The sequence below is a fragment of the Elgaria multicarinata genome, chromosome 4 (assembly GCF_023053635.1).
Source record: "Elgaria multicarinata webbii isolate HBS135686 ecotype San Diego chromosome 4, rElgMul1.1.pri, whole genome shotgun sequence".
NCBI lineage: Eukaryota > Metazoa > Chordata > Lepidosauria > Squamata > Anguidae > Elgaria > Elgaria multicarinata.
In genome coordinates, this window is record NC_086174.1 from 86,474,932 (window position 1) to 86,493,134 (window position 18,203).

Here is an 18,203-nt window from a genome sequence, read left to right on the forward strand (position 1 = left end):
CGGCTTTTTTTTTTATTTCCCCAGTGACAGTTTGCGCAGGAACGGAGGAACGGAAAAGTGGCTGGTGACTCCTTGCGGTGGGCAGCTACCGTGGCCGCATAATGGCGGTGCTGTACGCTGCCTGTTAGTGTGGGTACCAGGCTGGCAGAGGGCAGAGCTGTTTGTGGGCTGCTGCCATGGCTACGGCCAGATGTGGGTTGGCTCCTTGGGATGGGGCAGAGGGCACAGAGGCGATCATCGCCGCCGACACCTCAGAGGCATGATGGGAGATGTAGGCACAGAGTGGCCATGCAGACGATTGACCTCGGGTCATATGACACCCGCCACGACCCCCATCAGGAAGTGAGCGCATCAATGTTGACCCTCAACAGCACCAGCAGCACTTCAGCTGGCACTGGCACTGCCGCCGCTGCCGCCGCCAGGGCCGGCGGCGGCATCGCTGACGGCTGCGCAAGTTTGCGGTCTTTCGGACGTGCGCAAACCGTGCAGCGAGCGAAAAAAAAAGCCGCGGCAATCAGGCCGGTGTGGCTGCGCAACCGTTCTCGCGGCGGCAGCAGCACAACCGGCGCAAACTTCCGCCACAAATCGAAGGCAGGTGTGGATGATGAGGCGTCACGGCTGAACGGGAAAAGCCGCTTTCACCGCTCCTCAACGACGGAACACCCGGTAGGTCTAGCAACGCCCTAAGACTGAGCTGTGAATTAGGAACTGTTTGGCTCAAATCTGATGGCTGCCTCCTATAGTGAGAGCCAAACACCTCCCTGACTTCCCACTGAGCAATCCACTGAAAGGCCAGGTGGAATTGTGCCCCTTTCCCTGTGCTGCCAGTTCCCTCCCTTTCCCCTCCCTCTTCTCAGGCAACAGCAGCAGCAGCAGCAGCAGCAACAACAACAACAAAGGCAGAATAGCTACACAATGTATTTTTATCAGTAGCCCTGTGATCCTTCTGTCTGGGAGCACCCCAGGTTTTGGGCAACCCCTCCAATGCTAGCTGTTGCTCTTTGCACGTTTCCCCACTAGAGAATCACATGGATTACCAACATGATGCCACAGCAGGAAATGAGGCACTGCATCTCATTTTCTGCCAATGAGAAGCCTGCAAATATCATTTGCTGCAGGAGGGGTGGCCCACTGAAAATGTCTAGTCTTTGTTGGAGTCCTTTACCTTGGTTCTATCGGCAGGGCTGAGAGACAGTAGAGGGTAGGGTGAGCCCAGTCAACAAGGGTCTACTCCCCTCAGTTGTTCCCAGCCACTGTAATTCAAGTAGTGCTGATAACATGGTCAATCTTAATCAAGGGCTATATCATGAGGAAAAATGTCAAACTAATGTGCAATAACAGCCAACAAAATGCTTGAGTGCATTCTAGCAGGTGCAGCCAAATACTTCATCAGCATCAGTTAATGCAACAATAAATGGAGCTATTTCTCAAAATTGCCAATTCTTTAAATGTAGCAAGCTAGAACTGGGCAGAGATTTTGCATTGTCCACGCAGCAATATACTAATTTACTACATACAGGCAGTGGAGGCTGTTGGCTCCTATGTTAGTAGGGCGGTGAATCCTCTCCAGGTTTCAATCAAAAACATTCAGAATTCTAAAGGAGCTATCCAAGGTGCAAAACAGAGTTTCTTTAGAGTTCTGACTTAAACCCAGAGTGAATTCACCACACCACTGACATTGGAGCCACCAACCTCCACTGGCAGGGCAGGGCGCTAACCAGCATTCAAGATATTATCTCCTGCCTGTATTCTGAAGTACAGTTGAGAATTCTACAGCCTCAGTCTACTGCCTCAATCTGTATAATGTGTACAATAGCTCTCATGTTCATTATGAACTTCAAACCACAGAAATAATTTGCTGGGTTTGTTTCTCTTATTTTGTAGAACCACACAAGAAAGAAAAGCCAGTAGAAACTGGTAAATATTTAGTTTGCTTTGTCCAAGCATACCAATATATTATACTACCTCTTCAAAATGTGTCATAACTAATTATTTACCTTTTTATGTATGTGTTTCAGCCAAGCTACCAAAGAAGGAAGTGCCTGTAAAAACAACTGGTAAGGCGTGAATAAAATTATTACAGAAAATTGCACTTTCTAATTTTAGCTTTAAGCATAAATTAACTCCATGCTATGGAAATGAATATATCATAAAACAAGTGACTAATCAGTGAATTAAATGGGGAACATAGCTAGGGATAATTTAGAGTACATTCTCCCCGGTATTTGGAGTACATTCTCTCCCCTGCCCTGTGCAACTGCTTTGCAAACATTCTGTTAAAAAGCAGTATATACATTCTGTAAACAAACAAACAAACAAGATTTCTCATGTTCATCACAATTGGTTTCTCAACCACAGTACTTCAAGCAGGCCAGATTTTTCAAAGCATGTTAATTATATACAGCTAAGATATGCAAATAAAATTATGTATGGTTTCTAAGATAGTTGTCAGTGCTGAAAGTGTTGACTTCTTTGGCTCAAAATAAGTCCTTTTGAAGTGGAATGCTTTCCTGATGAATCCATTGCTCAAAGCATTTCTCTTGATACTTGTGGTTGGAAGAGAGCTTTGGTTTGGGGCAGCTGCGTAAATGCCAGTTAAACAAATGGGATTTCTATAAGCAAGTCTTTCTTGTTTTCTTTTATTTTGCAGTGACACAAGAAACTCGTAAACCAAAAGGTCAGAAATTAAAGTATATCTACATCGTCTTACGATATCACATCTCACATGAAACAACGTTATATTGGTTCAGGCAATTGGTCCATCTAGCCCAGTATGGTCTATTCCACTTGGCAGTGGTTCTTCGAGGTCTTCAAAAAAGGCTTTTCGCAGCCTAGCTATCAGTGCTCCTGTTTAAAATGAACGAGGCCATGGGCCTTCAGCAGGCAAGAAGTACTCTACCACCGAGCTCTTGCTGCGTCCCTTAAAGCAAGGCCGATGAACCCCTTTCAGCCGAAGGGTCAAGTTCCATTTGGAGAAAGCACCCCTGTCTTAAAGGGAACCTGATAGAACTTGATACTGCAACCCTTAAATACTTCTCAGGAGCTCACAGCTTTGCCTTTTGCCTCCTAGAGGTCCATTATACTCTTGGTTGCACTGCAGAGCCCCCACTAATTGTTAAAAACGGTTATACAGTAACCTGCTAGGAGAAACAACTGTGGCCATACCTGAAAAAAACAAGTTTTAAGATTATGGTGCAAGCAATACATTATTTTGTGTTACCTGCCCTTCTTTTTGTAAAGTTAATTTATTGTACAGTTGTTTACATGGAACTGATTCTCCAGAGGGTGAAATGAAACATGGTGGTTGAGTTTTCTCAATAGTATGATTTTTATTTATTTATTGTGGTTCAAAAGTATAATAGGATGAGGGATATATAGCTCCCATAGAGGTTTTGGTGTGGTATTTCTCCTCTCAAATGTACGTAGTGTTGGGTGGCATGAATTGATATTGGGGTTTGGTCAGCTGCTAGGCATAATGGGGATATATATATATATATATATATATATATATATATTTGCAAGCAGAAAGAAAAATTTCGCACTCTACATCCTGAAGCACAGATTTAAAAATGCACTTTGAAGCATTTTACAATGAGGTACACTTTGAAGCATCTTGATATTTTCTTTTTGAGTCACCTTATGTATAAATAATTCCACTCTGCACTTCATTTCCTTCTCTAAATGCTTTAGGATCAAAATTAAATTAAATTCTCAAGTGTGTTGTGAGTTAGATGCTAACCATTTATGGGAAGCTTTGTATTCCTGACTAAATTCAGTTACCTTTTTTGAGGGTGAATAGTTTTGTTATTATTTTCTTTTAATTCCTTATGTCTATTTTCATGCTCCAGTAATGGAATTCACATTTTATACTTGGAAAAGCATGTTATATTTGGAAAGATACTATTATTGCTTGGACCTTTGTACAGGATAAATGAGAATGGCCTTAGAGATTATTTTTTTAAAAAAAGGAAATGTAAAATTGTGTTTTATATTTTATTCGGTGATCTTTCTACCTTCATTACCATGTGCATACATGCTGGATCATCAGTAAGATTTTAATAGAGAAAAGCGTTTCTTTTGCAGCATTCTACACACACTCACACACACTGTTGTCCAATACTATTTTAACCATGTTTGTAGTGCAACTATAGTCCAATCTGATTTATAATTTGCTTAGTCCATTTCACTCATATTCTCATTTTTCAGAAGCTGAGCGTGCTAAAATAGAAACTGCTAAACCTTTGGTTAAAAAAGGTAAGCCTTTCCCCACCCACCCTTTCCACACATATACTTTAACAGAAAATAAGATTTCTGTTTAAATCCGCTTATGTGGTTAATGTTAATGATGAATAATGGAAACAATAGTTTACGGTTCTGGTTTGTTTTTGCTCATTTTAGTTAAGATTAACCATGGTTTAAGATTCAAGTATCAAGATAAACTGTGGTTAATCTAAAATGAATGCAGAAGCTTACAGTCTCTTCATTGTAGCCATGTCACAAGGAAAAAGGATAGGGGAGCACATGAGCCTAGGGTATGTATGTGTGTGTGTGTGGGTAAGTTTTGCTGGTTCTCATGACAACCATGATTTGGCATTACATCTGATGCAACCAGATATCAGTAATTCTTACAACAACATATCTAGAAAGGTAGAGATTTCATAGATATATTGAGGCCAACTTCTTCCCCACACTGATCTCTAGAATTTAAATATTACGGAACTGCATGGAATAGTCTCTATTGTAGCTCTATCCAATAGAACCATGTAAGGGCAGTAACTACACTGGTCCAACATTACAGCTGACTAAATCATATGTAAAACAATTTTTCAGTCACTGAATATGAAGCATATATAGAAGGTCTAAATACTGAGCCATGTTCCACTGATATCAATGGGACATTCTTCCAAATAAATGCATTCAGGATTTGTTTGTTAGACTGAACATAGCCTATCAGGGTTTTATACCAGCATCTGTAAGGATCATGTTGGGAAGCTGTCTTTTCATGATACTTGTTACAGCATTACAAGACTCCAGCCTACTTGTAGTTTTCTTGGAAGACAAGAATCACTTAACTATACAACTTTAGAAGTTCTATTATGGAAGTAGATCAGATCAATACTGTGATAACACCTCCAAATAAGCCATAGACTTTTTGTAATGCTTTAAAAAATATTTGTTTGTCTGAGCCACTCTTGTGACTGGAAGTGTGACATAAACCTTATCTTTGTTTTGCAGCAGTGCATGAAAAGAAAGAAGACAGACCACAGAAAGCAGTGGAGGAAGGTAAAAAGAAACTCAGTGAAGCTGATGTTATCTAAGGAGAATGCAATAGAAATAATAATAATACCACAAGACATTTTTTTTAAAAAAAATGTGGACAGCCTTGATTTTATCTACTATAAGTAGTATTTTCTGTCTGTCAGATAATTCTGGAATAAATTTCTGATGTAATTCAATTCATATGTAAAAATATGCAGAGATAGAAACAAATTAGTTCAATAATATTCAGTTTACTTCCTTCATAGTCCTCATTTGTGGCCTGAATTCTTTTAACTGATCTAATTCGTGGCATGAATACTTTGAATGATGAAACTTCTTAACACAAAAGGTAGAATACAAGTGCTTCCAGATGAATGGCTCATAAAGCTACCAATCAGAAGCCATTCTGGGTCCCCCCCCCTTCCTTAACAGATTTTCTGTGGTAAGAAAAAAAGACAGAAGTGGTGGGAGGGTTATGTCTGGAAGATGACAATATCTTCCCCAATAAAATTCTGTGATTGAGACGGGGTGATGCCACAATAAAAGCCTATTCTGGGTGCACCCTGTGTTAGTTTATGTGGCATTAGTTATTCTTTATTTATATTTTAAAATGTCTCAAAAGATATGCTCTCTGTGTCTACTCAGAGTTTAGTGGGCACAGGAAACTGGGTATAGAATTGCAGCCTTAGACATCTTTCTGTTTAGATGGCTATGGCAGCATACAAAATTAAATGAAATACAATATTATCCTGACCATCGGTCAGTATAACAAAAGAGCTCTATAAACAAAAAAGTAAATTAATAGCAAAAGTATACTTGCAGGAATACAAACAAATGCATCAGGAAAAAAAGTGTGGGAAAATAAAAATAAAAAGTTATAGTTTTAATTCCAATGATATTACTTTTATATAGTTTGTGGTTTATTTTACATTAAAGGATTCATTTTGGCTTTAAAAAGATGTTTACCTTGTGCCAAAATAATTGAAAATAATAATGATAATAATAACTATAATTTATTTCTTACCCGCCTCTGTGATTGGATCGAGGCGGGAAACAACAACAAGCATAAAAGATAATTATGATGACAACGGAACAGTGGAATGAATCATCAAAACATCTGTGAAGCTATCAGCTCCCAATGTAGAAGGAAAATATTGATAGTCATCTGCTGTGAAAATTCCCTAGGGTCCAGTCCTACACATGTTTAGACAGAAGTGGTACAACTCTAAGCATTCCCCAGATGGCATGGCTGGTTTGGGAATGCTGCGAGTTGTAGGACTTATTTCTCTCTAAAAATCCATAGGATTGCACCCTCAATTCTTATACTAGCAGCTTCTTTGTACCCACAAACACACACTTGATCTTGGCCAAAAGGCCAAGAAGCGATGTACCCACAAACAACCAAGCCCACTTTTTTGTTTGTTCTTGTTACACAATCAGTCCAATCCACAGGATTGTTTCTAAGTTGAAAAAGTCGCCAGTTTATATATCGTGAGACACCAATGAGTCCTGATAGAACAACGTCATATCAACCACATTCAGGAAAAATTGTGCACAATGTGTTATACAGCACTCTCTCAAGGAGTCACAAGCTGTGTTTCACAATAAATTGTCTCGGGCAACCATCTCCTTCGCTGGCCCCAAAATGAATCAGGCTGTTCAACATACAGAATGTTAACTATTTTGTCAAATCCTTCAGGTATTTAACCCTTGAACAGCCCCATTTCTCCCTCCTCCCCTCTCTTTCCTGCCAGTCTCTCACTTCCTCAAGATAAAAAAGAATCCTTACCATGTGGAAAGTGGGTAGAGGGCAGGGGTCCTGTGCCAGTAACTTTCCATAGGCCAGGACAGGCCCCTTGCCTGCCTCATGATCCCCAGTTGCAGATGTTTGAAAGCTCCACATGTACTCTTCTGGACTAAATAATAATAATAATAATAATAATAATAATAATAATAATAATAATAATAATAAGAACCCGTCTCTCCATCTGGATCAAGGTGGGGAACAACATAGAATACAAAATATTATAAAATACATAAAACTGATTAAAACTTATAAAAACTAATACATTATTAAAATTACAGCCAGCAAGACATCTTAAAATTTGACTGGGTCGGCCTGCTGGAAGAGATGAGTCTTTATTGCATTTTTATATTCAGAAAGACTATTGAGTTGGTGGATCTCTCCCAGCAGGCCATTCGACAGTCTGGGAGCAGCAGCTGTGAAGGTCCTCAGGGTAACAGTTGTTAATCTTGTTTTTGCTGGCTGAAGTAAATTCTTCCCAGAGGACCTGAGTGTGCGAGGTGGATTGTATGGGAGAAGGCGATCCCACAGGTAGCCTGGACCCAAACCATGTAGGGCTTTAAAGGTAATAACCAACACCTTATACCTTGTATGTTAAATTGTATGGTGTTTGATTGGCGTGCTGGTTGTTATACTGTAATAAACTTATTCATTCATTATACATCACCCGGAAACTAATTGGCAGCCAGTGTAATTATTTTAAAACTGGTGTAATATGGTTGCCCCTAGATGTACTGGTGATCAGCCAGGTTGCCATATTTTGCACTAGTTGAAGTTTCCAGACTAGGCACAAAGGTAGCCCTATGTAGAGCGCATTGCAGAAGTTGAGCCTCGAAGTTACCAGTGCGTGCACTACCATATTTAGGTCTTCCAACTCTAGGAAGGGGCACAGCTGGCATATCAGCTGAAGCAGGCACTCCTGGACATCGCATCTATCTGAGCTGTCATTTGGAGCGATGGATCCAGGAGCACCCCCAAGCTGCGAAGGCATCACAGCGAACTACCGAAGGCTCTAAAATTGGGTTCAGGGGCGAAGGTGCCTGAATTAGACCCCTCAACACCCTGAACAGTTCTGCTGGATGTGAATTCACAGACGCAATGTGTGCAGAGAAGAAAGCTTTCTTCACTATACGTATTGCCACCCCATAGGAATGAAGATGTTCTCTATATCATGTCTTGTCAGATATGAGTCAAATTTTCTGCCATTGGTGCTCCAGTCATCGTTCTTCCCACTTCAGTTCCCTGAGATCTTCTGTATAGCAGGGTGCATCCATGGATTATTGGCCTGTCCAGCTCCGCAAATATCAGCTGCAAATATTTATGGAGCCAGTGTGCAAGCCTTAACATTTATGGAGCCAGTGTGCAAGCCTTAAGTCCAGACAAGTTCAATGGTGGACATGCATGTGGGTTCCTGAACATATTTAGAATCCCCCTTCAGACTTTCCCACTCAATGTGGGAAGTTTGGTGATGGAGCTGGCATGGATGTGAACTTTGGGGGCAGGTCTGGGGCATGCACACTAGAGGGCAAAGAAATTTAAAGCTACCTAATTTGCACTTCCAAAATCAACATTCAAACCAAAATGCCATTATCCTCCAATATTTGCACTTCTCTGAATTTTGAGATGCAGTTCTTTGATTAAAAATGCATTAAAATTTGAATATTAAGGGGGTTTTTGTCAAAAATGCATATATTAAGAGAAATGTGCACAAAATGCTTGTGAGTCTTCACAATGATGTGTTTTAAAAACAAAAACAACATGCAAACAGGTCTAACAGTTTTAAGATCGGGAAATTTATTCACCCCTACCCAACATCCCTTCCACACTTTATGTCCACATGCATTCTTTGAAGATATGAATAGGACTTGAGTCTTCATCAAAATGGAGCCACCTTAATTCATGCAGGGCTGGTCCATTACCTCTGTGTCCAATAACTGCTGCATCTCTAACCAAAATTGTAATGGTCATCTTTCCCTTTCAAAATTGGTTTTGTGACATGTACCATGGATAATAGAAATAAAATAAATTGAGAAAAAAATTGGCCTCCCTTTCATTTCAAGAAAAATGTCATTGTACAACATTAGAAATCTACCAGGCACCATCTCCATCAAGTCAGTTCAGTGACGCTCAGTGCTTCTTGGGAATTTCAAAGTATTCAAAGATTATCCATAACTGACTGAAGATGGCTTAGAAAATACTGGACTTAATCCTAAGTGGTGCTGCCCAGGACCTAATATGAGAGGTAAATATTGTTGAACCAATCGGTAACCGTGACCACAGTGCTATCAGATTCAATATATACTTAAGTGGGAAATTGTCCAGGAAATCCAACACATTCACCCTTGACTTCAAAAGTGGAAACTTCTCTAAAATGAGGGAAGTAGTGAAAAGAAAATTGAAAGGGGGAATCAAGAGGGTTAAATCCTTGGAAAATGCATGGAGCTTACTCAAAAGCACAATAATAGAAGCTAAACTAAAATGTATTCCACAGGTTAGGAAAGTCCAAGAGGTTACCAGCATGGTTAACAAACAGTATCAAAGAAGCTATTGTAGAAAAGAGGGCTTCCTTCAAAAAATGCCCAAGTGAGGAAAATAAAAGGAGCATAAGCTGGCACAAAGAAGTTGCAAGCAAACAATAAGAGATGTCAAAGAGCATTTTGAAGAGCACATCGCTAATAATATCAAGTCCAACAATAAAGAATTCTTTAAATATATCAGAAGCAGGAAACCAGCTTGGGAAGCAGTTGGACCATTGGATGACAATGGAGTTAAGGGAGTGCTAAAGGAGGACAGGGAGATTGCAGAGAAGCTGAATGAATTCTTTGCATCAGTGTTCACAGCAGAGGATACAGTACACATGCCTGTGCCTGAACTGATGTTTTCAGGAAGGGAGTCTGAGGAAAAGAGGCAAATAATGGTGACATAAGACGGTTCTCAACCTTATTGACAAACTGAAAGCAAATAAATCACCAGGCCCAGATGGTAGAGTTCTCAAAGAACTCAAATAGATGACGTTCTCAACCTTATTGACAAATTGAAAGCAAATAAATCACCAGGCCTGGATGGTATCCATCCTATAGTTCTCAAAGAACTCAAATATGAAACTGCGGACCTCATCACAGAAATATGCAACAGGTCCCTAAGCTCAGCCTATGTACCAGAAGCCAGGAAGATGGCCAATGTAACACCAGTTTTTAAAAAGGGATCCAGGGGGGATCCAGGAAATTACAGGCCAGTTAGCTTGACATCTGTTCCAGGTAAATTGGTTGAAAGCATTATTAAAGACAAAATTAGTATGCATATTGAAAGGAAGGTCCAACGGAAGAAGAATCAACATGGCTTCCACAAAAGCAAGTCCTGTCTCACTAGTCTTCTAGAATTCTTTGAGAGTGTCAACAAACATGTAGACAGGGCTGATCTGGTGGGCACTGTTTACTTAGACTTCCAAAAAGCTTTTGATAAAGTCCCCCACCAAACTGAATAAACCTAGTAGTCATGGAATAAGAGGAGAGGTCCTCTTATGGATCAGTAACTGGTTAAAGAACAGAAAGCAGAGAGTAGGAATAAATGGTCAATTCTCCCAATGGAGGGAAGTAAATAGTGGGGTTCCACAGGGATCAGTAGAGGGACCAATTTATTTATTTATTTATTTATTTATTACATTTCTATACCGCCCAATAGCCGAAGCTCTCTGGGCGGTTCACAAAAATTAATTCTTTTCAACTTGTTCATAAATGATCTGGAATTAGGAGTGAGCAGTGAAGTGGCCAAGTTTGCTGATGACACCAAATTATTTAAGGCTGTTAAAACACAAAGGGATTTTGAGGAGCTCCAAAGGGATCTCTCTAAGCTGGGAGAGTGGGTATCCAACCGGCAGATGCAGCTCAATGCAAGAAAGTAAAATGTGATACATAGTGGGGCAAAAAACAACAACAACTCAACTTCAAGTATAACCTAATGAGATCTGAACTGGTGGTGACCGAACAAGAAAGAGATCCTGGGATTGTGGTGGACAGCTTGATGAAAATGTCCACCCAGTGTGTGGCCACTGTAAAGAAGGCAAACTCCGTGTTAGGCATTATAAGAAAAGGAATTGAGAATAAAACGGCCAGTATCATACTGACCATATTCAAATCTATGGTGTGACCACACTTTGAATACTGTGTACAGTTCTGGTCACCACACCAAAAAAAGGATATTATAGAGCTGGGAAAAGTGCAGAAAAGGGCCACTAAAATGATTAAGGGGCTGGAGCATCTCTCCTGTGAGGGAAAGTTACATCAACTGGTGTTGTTTAGCGTGGAAAAAAGGAGGCTAAGGGGAGACATGATAGAGGTGTACAAAATTATGCATGGTAGGCAGAATGTGGAGAGGGAGACACTTTTCTCTGTCTCTCAAAGTACTAGAACCCGGGGTCATCCCATGAAGCTGATTGGTGGGAGATCCAGGACAATTAAAAGGAAGTACTTCTTCACACAGTGCATAGTTAAATTATGTAACTCACTACCACAAGATGTAGTGATTGGCCACCAATTTGGATGGCGTTAAAAGGGGGTTGGATAAATTCCTGGAGGTGAAGGCTACTACTATCTCCAGTATTCGAGGCAGTAAGCCTGTGTGCACCAGTTGCTGGGGAACATGGGTGAGAAGGTGCCATGTCCTGCTTGTTCATCCCTGGCTGATGGCTGGTTGGCCACTGTGTGAACAGAGTGCTGGACTAAATGGACCCTTGGTCTGATCCAGCATCAGGGCACTTCTTATGTTCTTAACTTTTATTTATTTTATTTTATATAAATCAATATTTGCTGTTTGTTGGTGAGTGAGGGACCAGGATGAAGCAAGGATGTTATTTTGCAAATATTTTCACTATATTATGTAAGTAAATGATTCTCATTCCTTAATTTCAATAAATTATCTCTTCATATGATATACTGTTTCCTTTAGCTATCATAACATTAAATTTGCTGTTATGTGAGGACAGGAAGGATTGTTACTTTATATCATTTCTTCTTTTGCAGATAAATCAAAGCCCAAAGAATCAAGTAAGCCCTGTGATATCATTGTCTATAAAAACTGTATATCACTCATCTAATCACCTGTGTCTGTATAACATTTGTTCATATTTCCCACCTTTTAAGATAGCACAAATCAACACAAACATACGCTATGATTAAAACCAGAGGACAACACAATAATTTTTAAAAATTAACCATTGGTTCAATAAATACTTTAAACTGAACATTTCAAAAAGAAGAAGGAAGAAATATCACATAGATTGCAACATACATAATTATGAAAAAATGGTATAGGTTGGAAAATACATACCACCACCACCCCAAATATGTTTTGCACAGATACTTTTCTCTTGTGGATTGATGGTTGTGTTTTTATGATAAGGACCAACAGTTGGAGAACTGAAATTTATATTTTTATTTATGATCACACACACACATGTTAAACATTTTCAGAAAAGGGAACATATTCAATGATCAATGCTGAGAATACACTTCAGATTTAGATAATTAGATTTTTCTTCATATAAAGGTATTGTGGGGTGGGGGGGCTGGATTGATTTTTATGTGTGAACATTAAAGGGATGTGTTATCCTTAATAAGAAATCCCAGTATCTGTGGCCAGAAAATGTAAATTGTAATTTGGGTTCATGAAGTACATTTCCATTTATAGTTCAAGGACCAGTGTGTCCTGTCCTAAACAGATTTACATTTCTTTAAGAGAACTTGCTTCAAGTAAAATGTGTAGAATCTTGCTTAAATAATCCTAATCCTAGTAGTTCACTTTAACTGAATGATACCTCAAACTGTTAGTTTTAGGTGAGATTATTGGCTATATATTCCAATGCAGATATGCAAATACAAAGAATGCCCCCCCCCAAAAAAAGCAACTTAATATAAATTTGGTGTTATTGCAACTGCAATAAACTACTTTTGCACTTGCCATAATCACAGTTTTCCAGTTCCTCAGCCACATTTGTCTGGCATCTGTATAGCACCATCGCAATTGCTAAATTGCCCCTGAAGATGACATTAGCCTCTGAAACATTTCCTGAATGATTTTCTGGCTTATCAGATCAGCTGGGATTTAAGGCGACATCCGTAATGAGTCAGGCTCTGAAAGTGTTTGATCTGTTCAAATCAAGTAATCAGTATGACGTCTTTTGAAATATTGCTGTAAAGCTCTTCTTAGAAATGGCTGTGCGGATTTCCTTTGGGTGATTAGAAGCAAAGTTCTGAATCAATACATTAAGCATTCCATGATTCTAAATATTGACATTTCCAGAAATAATTAGGAAGCTTCACTTAAATGTTATGACTCATGATGACAAAAGTAAGGCAATAACATCTTGAGCAAAAAGCATACTTGCTTTGAAATTAGTTTAGTTGAAATCAGTGGGACCTATTTCCAAGTAGGTATCTGTAGGATTACTGTATAAGACTCCTGCAATTTTTCATCAAGGAAGCTAATTGCATAAATAATTTTAATACTTTTTTTGTTTTTGTTCATTTCCGCAACAGTTCAGCTGTACTAATTGTGACATTTAAGATAGTTGGTTTGGATCCACAGTTCCTTTGAGTTCTTCCTGCAAGAAGAGGGAGGAGATGGTTTTCATCTATTCCTCCTTCCCTTGCAGCCTCTCTGAACAGTGTGGGAGGTGTTGTGAAGGGCTGCCGAGGGGGAATCACTTCCCCACTCCTCAAGTGCCTCCACTGCATCTCAGTCCCTTCCACAAATAGAATGAGCTCTTACATTCATGGAAGGACAATTCTATATCCAACCCTGGAGAATTTTGAGAAGAATGTTTGGAAGGAAATTTGTTTTATCTGGACTACGGTGTAATAACTAAGTGATCAGTCTTTAAAATAGGTGGACATTTCCAGGATCTGGCTTGTATATATTGAGAACAGTAGTGGGGAGGATATGGAACAGGAACTGGGTAGAAAAGAAGTATGTTTTCTAGGTATTTTGAAGAGCTAGAATAAAGTCATTCACCATGCTCCAATGAAGCAGACCCACACACAGTAGATCTAAGACGGCTTCTGCACACGGCTTCCATGCAGGATTACGCACTGCACATGTAAATCACCTGCAGATGATGCAGATTTGGATCTATGTTTGAATAGCAACAAGCATCTGCATTCAAAGCATCCAGTGTAATCCACATTTGCTCTCCATCTTGCAATGCACATTCTAGTTCACTTTCTCTAAGGCTTGTTGTTCTCTCTCTCTCTCTCTCTCTCTCTCTGTGTGTGTGTGTGTGTGTGTGTGTGTGTGTATATATATATATATATAGAGAGAGAGAGAGAGAGAGAGAGAGAGAGAGAGAGAGAGAGAGAGAGAGAGAGAGAGAGAGAGAAAGTTTCTGCTATGTGAAAATGAAAGACAATTAATTTGGGTTTGTTCCTGATAGATCACAGGTGATCTCTAAAAAGAGAATGGGAAACAGTTCCAGGTTTTTGGAGGCCTGTGGATGAGATGATCTTGGACTTCCTTCCCTGACCATGCTCACCTCCTTCTCTTCACTGTTGCCACTTGCCTCTCCCTCTGAGTCCATTCCACAGCATTTCCAAGAAGGAGAAGGTGTACATAGATTACTGTGACTTCTTGCTCCTCTCACTCCCTCATGAGAAAGGGCAGGTAAACAGGCAGCAACAGCAAAGAGAAGGAGGAGGAAGAAAGTCAGGAGACTTCAAAGATTGCTGTGAGGCCCCTGTTGGGCAGTGGACCTCCCTTGGTGTCCAACAATGCCAGCCCATGACACCTGCCCTGCAGGAGTTCATAATGAACAAAACTCACAATGTGACTTTGTTGCTGGACAGAAGCAACTTTTTGTAGGGTATGTCAAAGTTCAAGCTCCATTACTTTCATATGCCCTGTGCATATAATGCTCAGGTTCCAGGTTTCACAAAACAAACCTTAACTTTTTCTTTACACAGTTTGAAAAGGGGAAAAAACTGAAATCTCCTGCTGTCACAAAGAATAACGATAAAGTTCAAATGACATAGATTATCATAAACAACAACAATTAAAAACAACCCTTCAAAGGCAAATGCCTGAAGTCCTTAAAACAGCTTAGCAAGACCTTTGACCATTTTGATGGGTTCCTAAAACTTTCTAATTGGACATCCTTACTAGCTGTGTTCAGTCATTAAGCCAAATACAGATATGCCTAGGCAGGTGTAAGAGTACGGGCTGCACATGCTGGGTCCCTGACTGGGCAGAGAGTTTTACTCATGTTCAACTAATGTGAATTGAACTTCTATTCAAACCTTGTTGCTCAACATGGCAAGCTTAAAGCTGAGGGTGCAGGACCAATGTGCATGGACCTGTGGCCTTATACATGCATTAGCAGACACTGTTTGGGCTTAACAGGGCTACTGTTTTGTTAGTTTTCTGGAGAACCTTAAAAAAAAAGAGCTTACATTCTCATTCATTCTCATCTAAATCACCTCTCATTATCTGCCTTTGACTATAAGCATTCATATTTAAACAATTTGCTTGAAAATTAAGACAATGATGGTGGACTTTTTTGCAGAACAAGTCAAAGAGAAAGAAGCAAAGCATCATGTAACACCTAAAGACAAAGGTACTGCTGTGCTACTGAACATAAATAAACGGGAAAGCCATAATTCAGTATTAGATTCATAATCACTAGCTTTGACTGATTTTTAAGAATGGTTCTTCTATAGAGGGCCTGTGAAAGAAAAGATGCAGTGTGCATGGACCAGTGGCCCTGTACATGCATTAGCAGGCCATGTTTGGGCTTAACACCTGAACAGGGCTACTGTTTTGTTAGTTTTCTGGAGAGCCTTAAAAAAAAGCTTACATTCTTATTCATTCTCATCTAAATTACCTCTCATCATCTGCCTTTGATTATATGCATTCATATTTAAATCATTTGTCTGAAAATTAAGGCAATGATGGTGGACTTTTTTGCAGAACAAGTCAAAGAGAAAGAAGCAAAGCATCATGCAGCACCTAAAGACAAAGGTACTACTGTGCAACTGAACATAAATAAACGGGAAAGCCATAATTCAGTATTAGATTCACAATCACTAGCTTTGTCTGATTTTTAAGAATGGTTCTATAGAGGGCCTGTGAAAGAAAAGAAACAGTGTGCATGGACCAGTAGCCTTATACATGCATTAGCAGGCCATGTTTGGGCTTAACCCCTGAACAGGGCTACTGTTTTGTTGGTTTTTCGGAGAGCCTTAAAAAAAAAAGCTTACATTCTCATTCATTCTCATCTAAATCACCTCTTATTATCTGCCTTTGACTATATGCATTCATATTTAACTCATTTGTCTGAAAATTAAGACAATGATGGTGGACTTTTTTGCAGAACAAGTCAAAGAGAAAGAAGCAAAGCATCATGCAGCACATAAAGACAAAGGTACTGCTGTGCAACTGAACATAAATAAACAGGACAGCCATAACTAAGTTTTAGATTCATAATCACTAGCTTTGACTGATTTTTAAGAATGGTTCTTCTATAGAGGGCCTGTGAAAGAAAAAAAACACAGTGTGCATGGACCAGTGGCCCTATACATGCATTAGCAGGCCATGTTTGGGCTTAATTTATTTATTTATTTATTTATTTATTTATTTATTTATTTATTTATTACATTTCTATACTACCCAATAGCCAGAGCTCTCTGGGCGGTTCACAAAAATTAAAACCATTCAAAGTACAAAATAACAGTATAAAACCATAGTATAACACCTGAACAGGGCTACCGTTTTGTTAGTTTTCTATCGTTCATTCTCATCTAAATCACCTCTTATTACCTGCCTTTGACTATATACATTCATACATTTTTATTTCTATTTCATTTATCTGCAAATTAACAAAGCAATGGTGGGTGTTTTTTTTTTTTTTTTTTTTGCAGAACAAGTCAAAGAGAAAGAAGAAAAGCATCATGCAACACCGAAAGACAAAGGTACTGCAGGTGCCACTGAACGTAAATAAATGTGAAAGCCATAATTCAGTATTAGATTCATAATCACTAGCTTTGACTGACTTTTAATAACAGTACTTCTATACAGAGCCTGTGAAAGAAAAGCTGCGGAAGACCCCAGAAGCCCCTAAGGAAAAGGGTAATGATATACATTTAAAAACTTCCAGTTTTACCCCTTCTTGATCCTGCAAGGATAGTTATGAAACTTGGGCAAGGTCTACACTAGTACTTTTTATTAGTATTGAAGTGTACTGATAACCGTTGGGGCACATCACACATTCCTATACTGTTTTTCTAGTGTTATTTCCCACTTTTTATTCGATATTATTCAAAATACCACCACAGATGTCATTGGGCCTTGCTAGACCCGGCCGGATAAGCCGGCAGGGAGGCGGGGCGATGGCGCGCTAACTTTAGCGCGCACCGCCCAGCCTCCTAGACTGCCGACGCACAGGGACTACGGAAGCCCTGCAGCGTCAGCCATTTTTTTTTTTTAAAGGGGCCACGTGCGGCCCGAAGACTCCGGACAAGGTAAGGTTTTTTTAAAAAAAATTAGCCCCCCACCCTTTTTTAAAGTAAGCCTCCTGCCCCCTCTTTCCCCGCCCTCCCTCCCTGTCCCGTCCCCTGTGTCGCCCTCCGCCATCCCTCCCCATCCCATGTCGCCCTCCCTTGTCGTCCCGTGCCACCCTTCGCCCTCCCTCGTCGTCCCGTGCCGCCCTTCGCCCTCCCTCATCATCTCATGCCACCCTTTGCCCTCCCTCGTCGTCCCGTGCCACCCTTCGCCATACCTCATCATCCCGTGTTGCCCTCCCTCGTCGTCCCATGTTGCCCTGCACCCTCCCCCTCTCCTGCCAGTCCGGCCTTCCCCCCCCCCCCGCTAGACGTTCCGCAGCCCCGGCCTCAGGCCGGGGTTGCGGAAAAGGAGCGCCATAAGCGAATTCGCTTATGGCGCGTTAAGGCAGGCTTCAGTGCGGCCTGGGCCCAGATTCCCCTGTGCGTCATCTGGACGCACAGCAGGGAAACCGGGTCTCAAAGCACGCTAAGGCCTCGTCTAGCAAGGCCCATTGTGTGCACTACGAGGCATAAATGTGCAAGAGGGATATAGGTTACCATGATGGGATTGCATTGATATGACACAAAGTGTAGATCTGACCCTGGAAACACAT

At 40.3% G+C, this 18,203-nt stretch overlaps 1 protein-coding gene across 1 annotated transcript in view; it reads left to right on the forward strand.

Moving 5' to 3' along the window:
- TRDN (triadin) overlaps positions 1-18,203 on the forward strand; it is a 239,051-nt gene that overhangs the window by 172,951 nt on the left and 47,897 nt on the right. The window contains exons 23-28 of the mRNA XM_063125451.1: positions 1,885-1,917; positions 2,019-2,057; positions 4,207-4,254; positions 5,236-5,283; positions 16,969-17,019; positions 17,126-17,176. Of these exons, the coding sequence (XP_062981521.1) occupies positions 1,885-1,917; positions 2,019-2,057; positions 4,207-4,254; positions 5,236-5,283; positions 16,969-17,019; positions 17,126-17,176 (270 nt within the window). The remainder of the gene's footprint in view (positions 1-1,884; positions 1,918-2,018; positions 2,058-4,206; positions 4,255-5,235; positions 5,284-16,968; positions 17,020-17,125; positions 17,177-18,203) is intronic.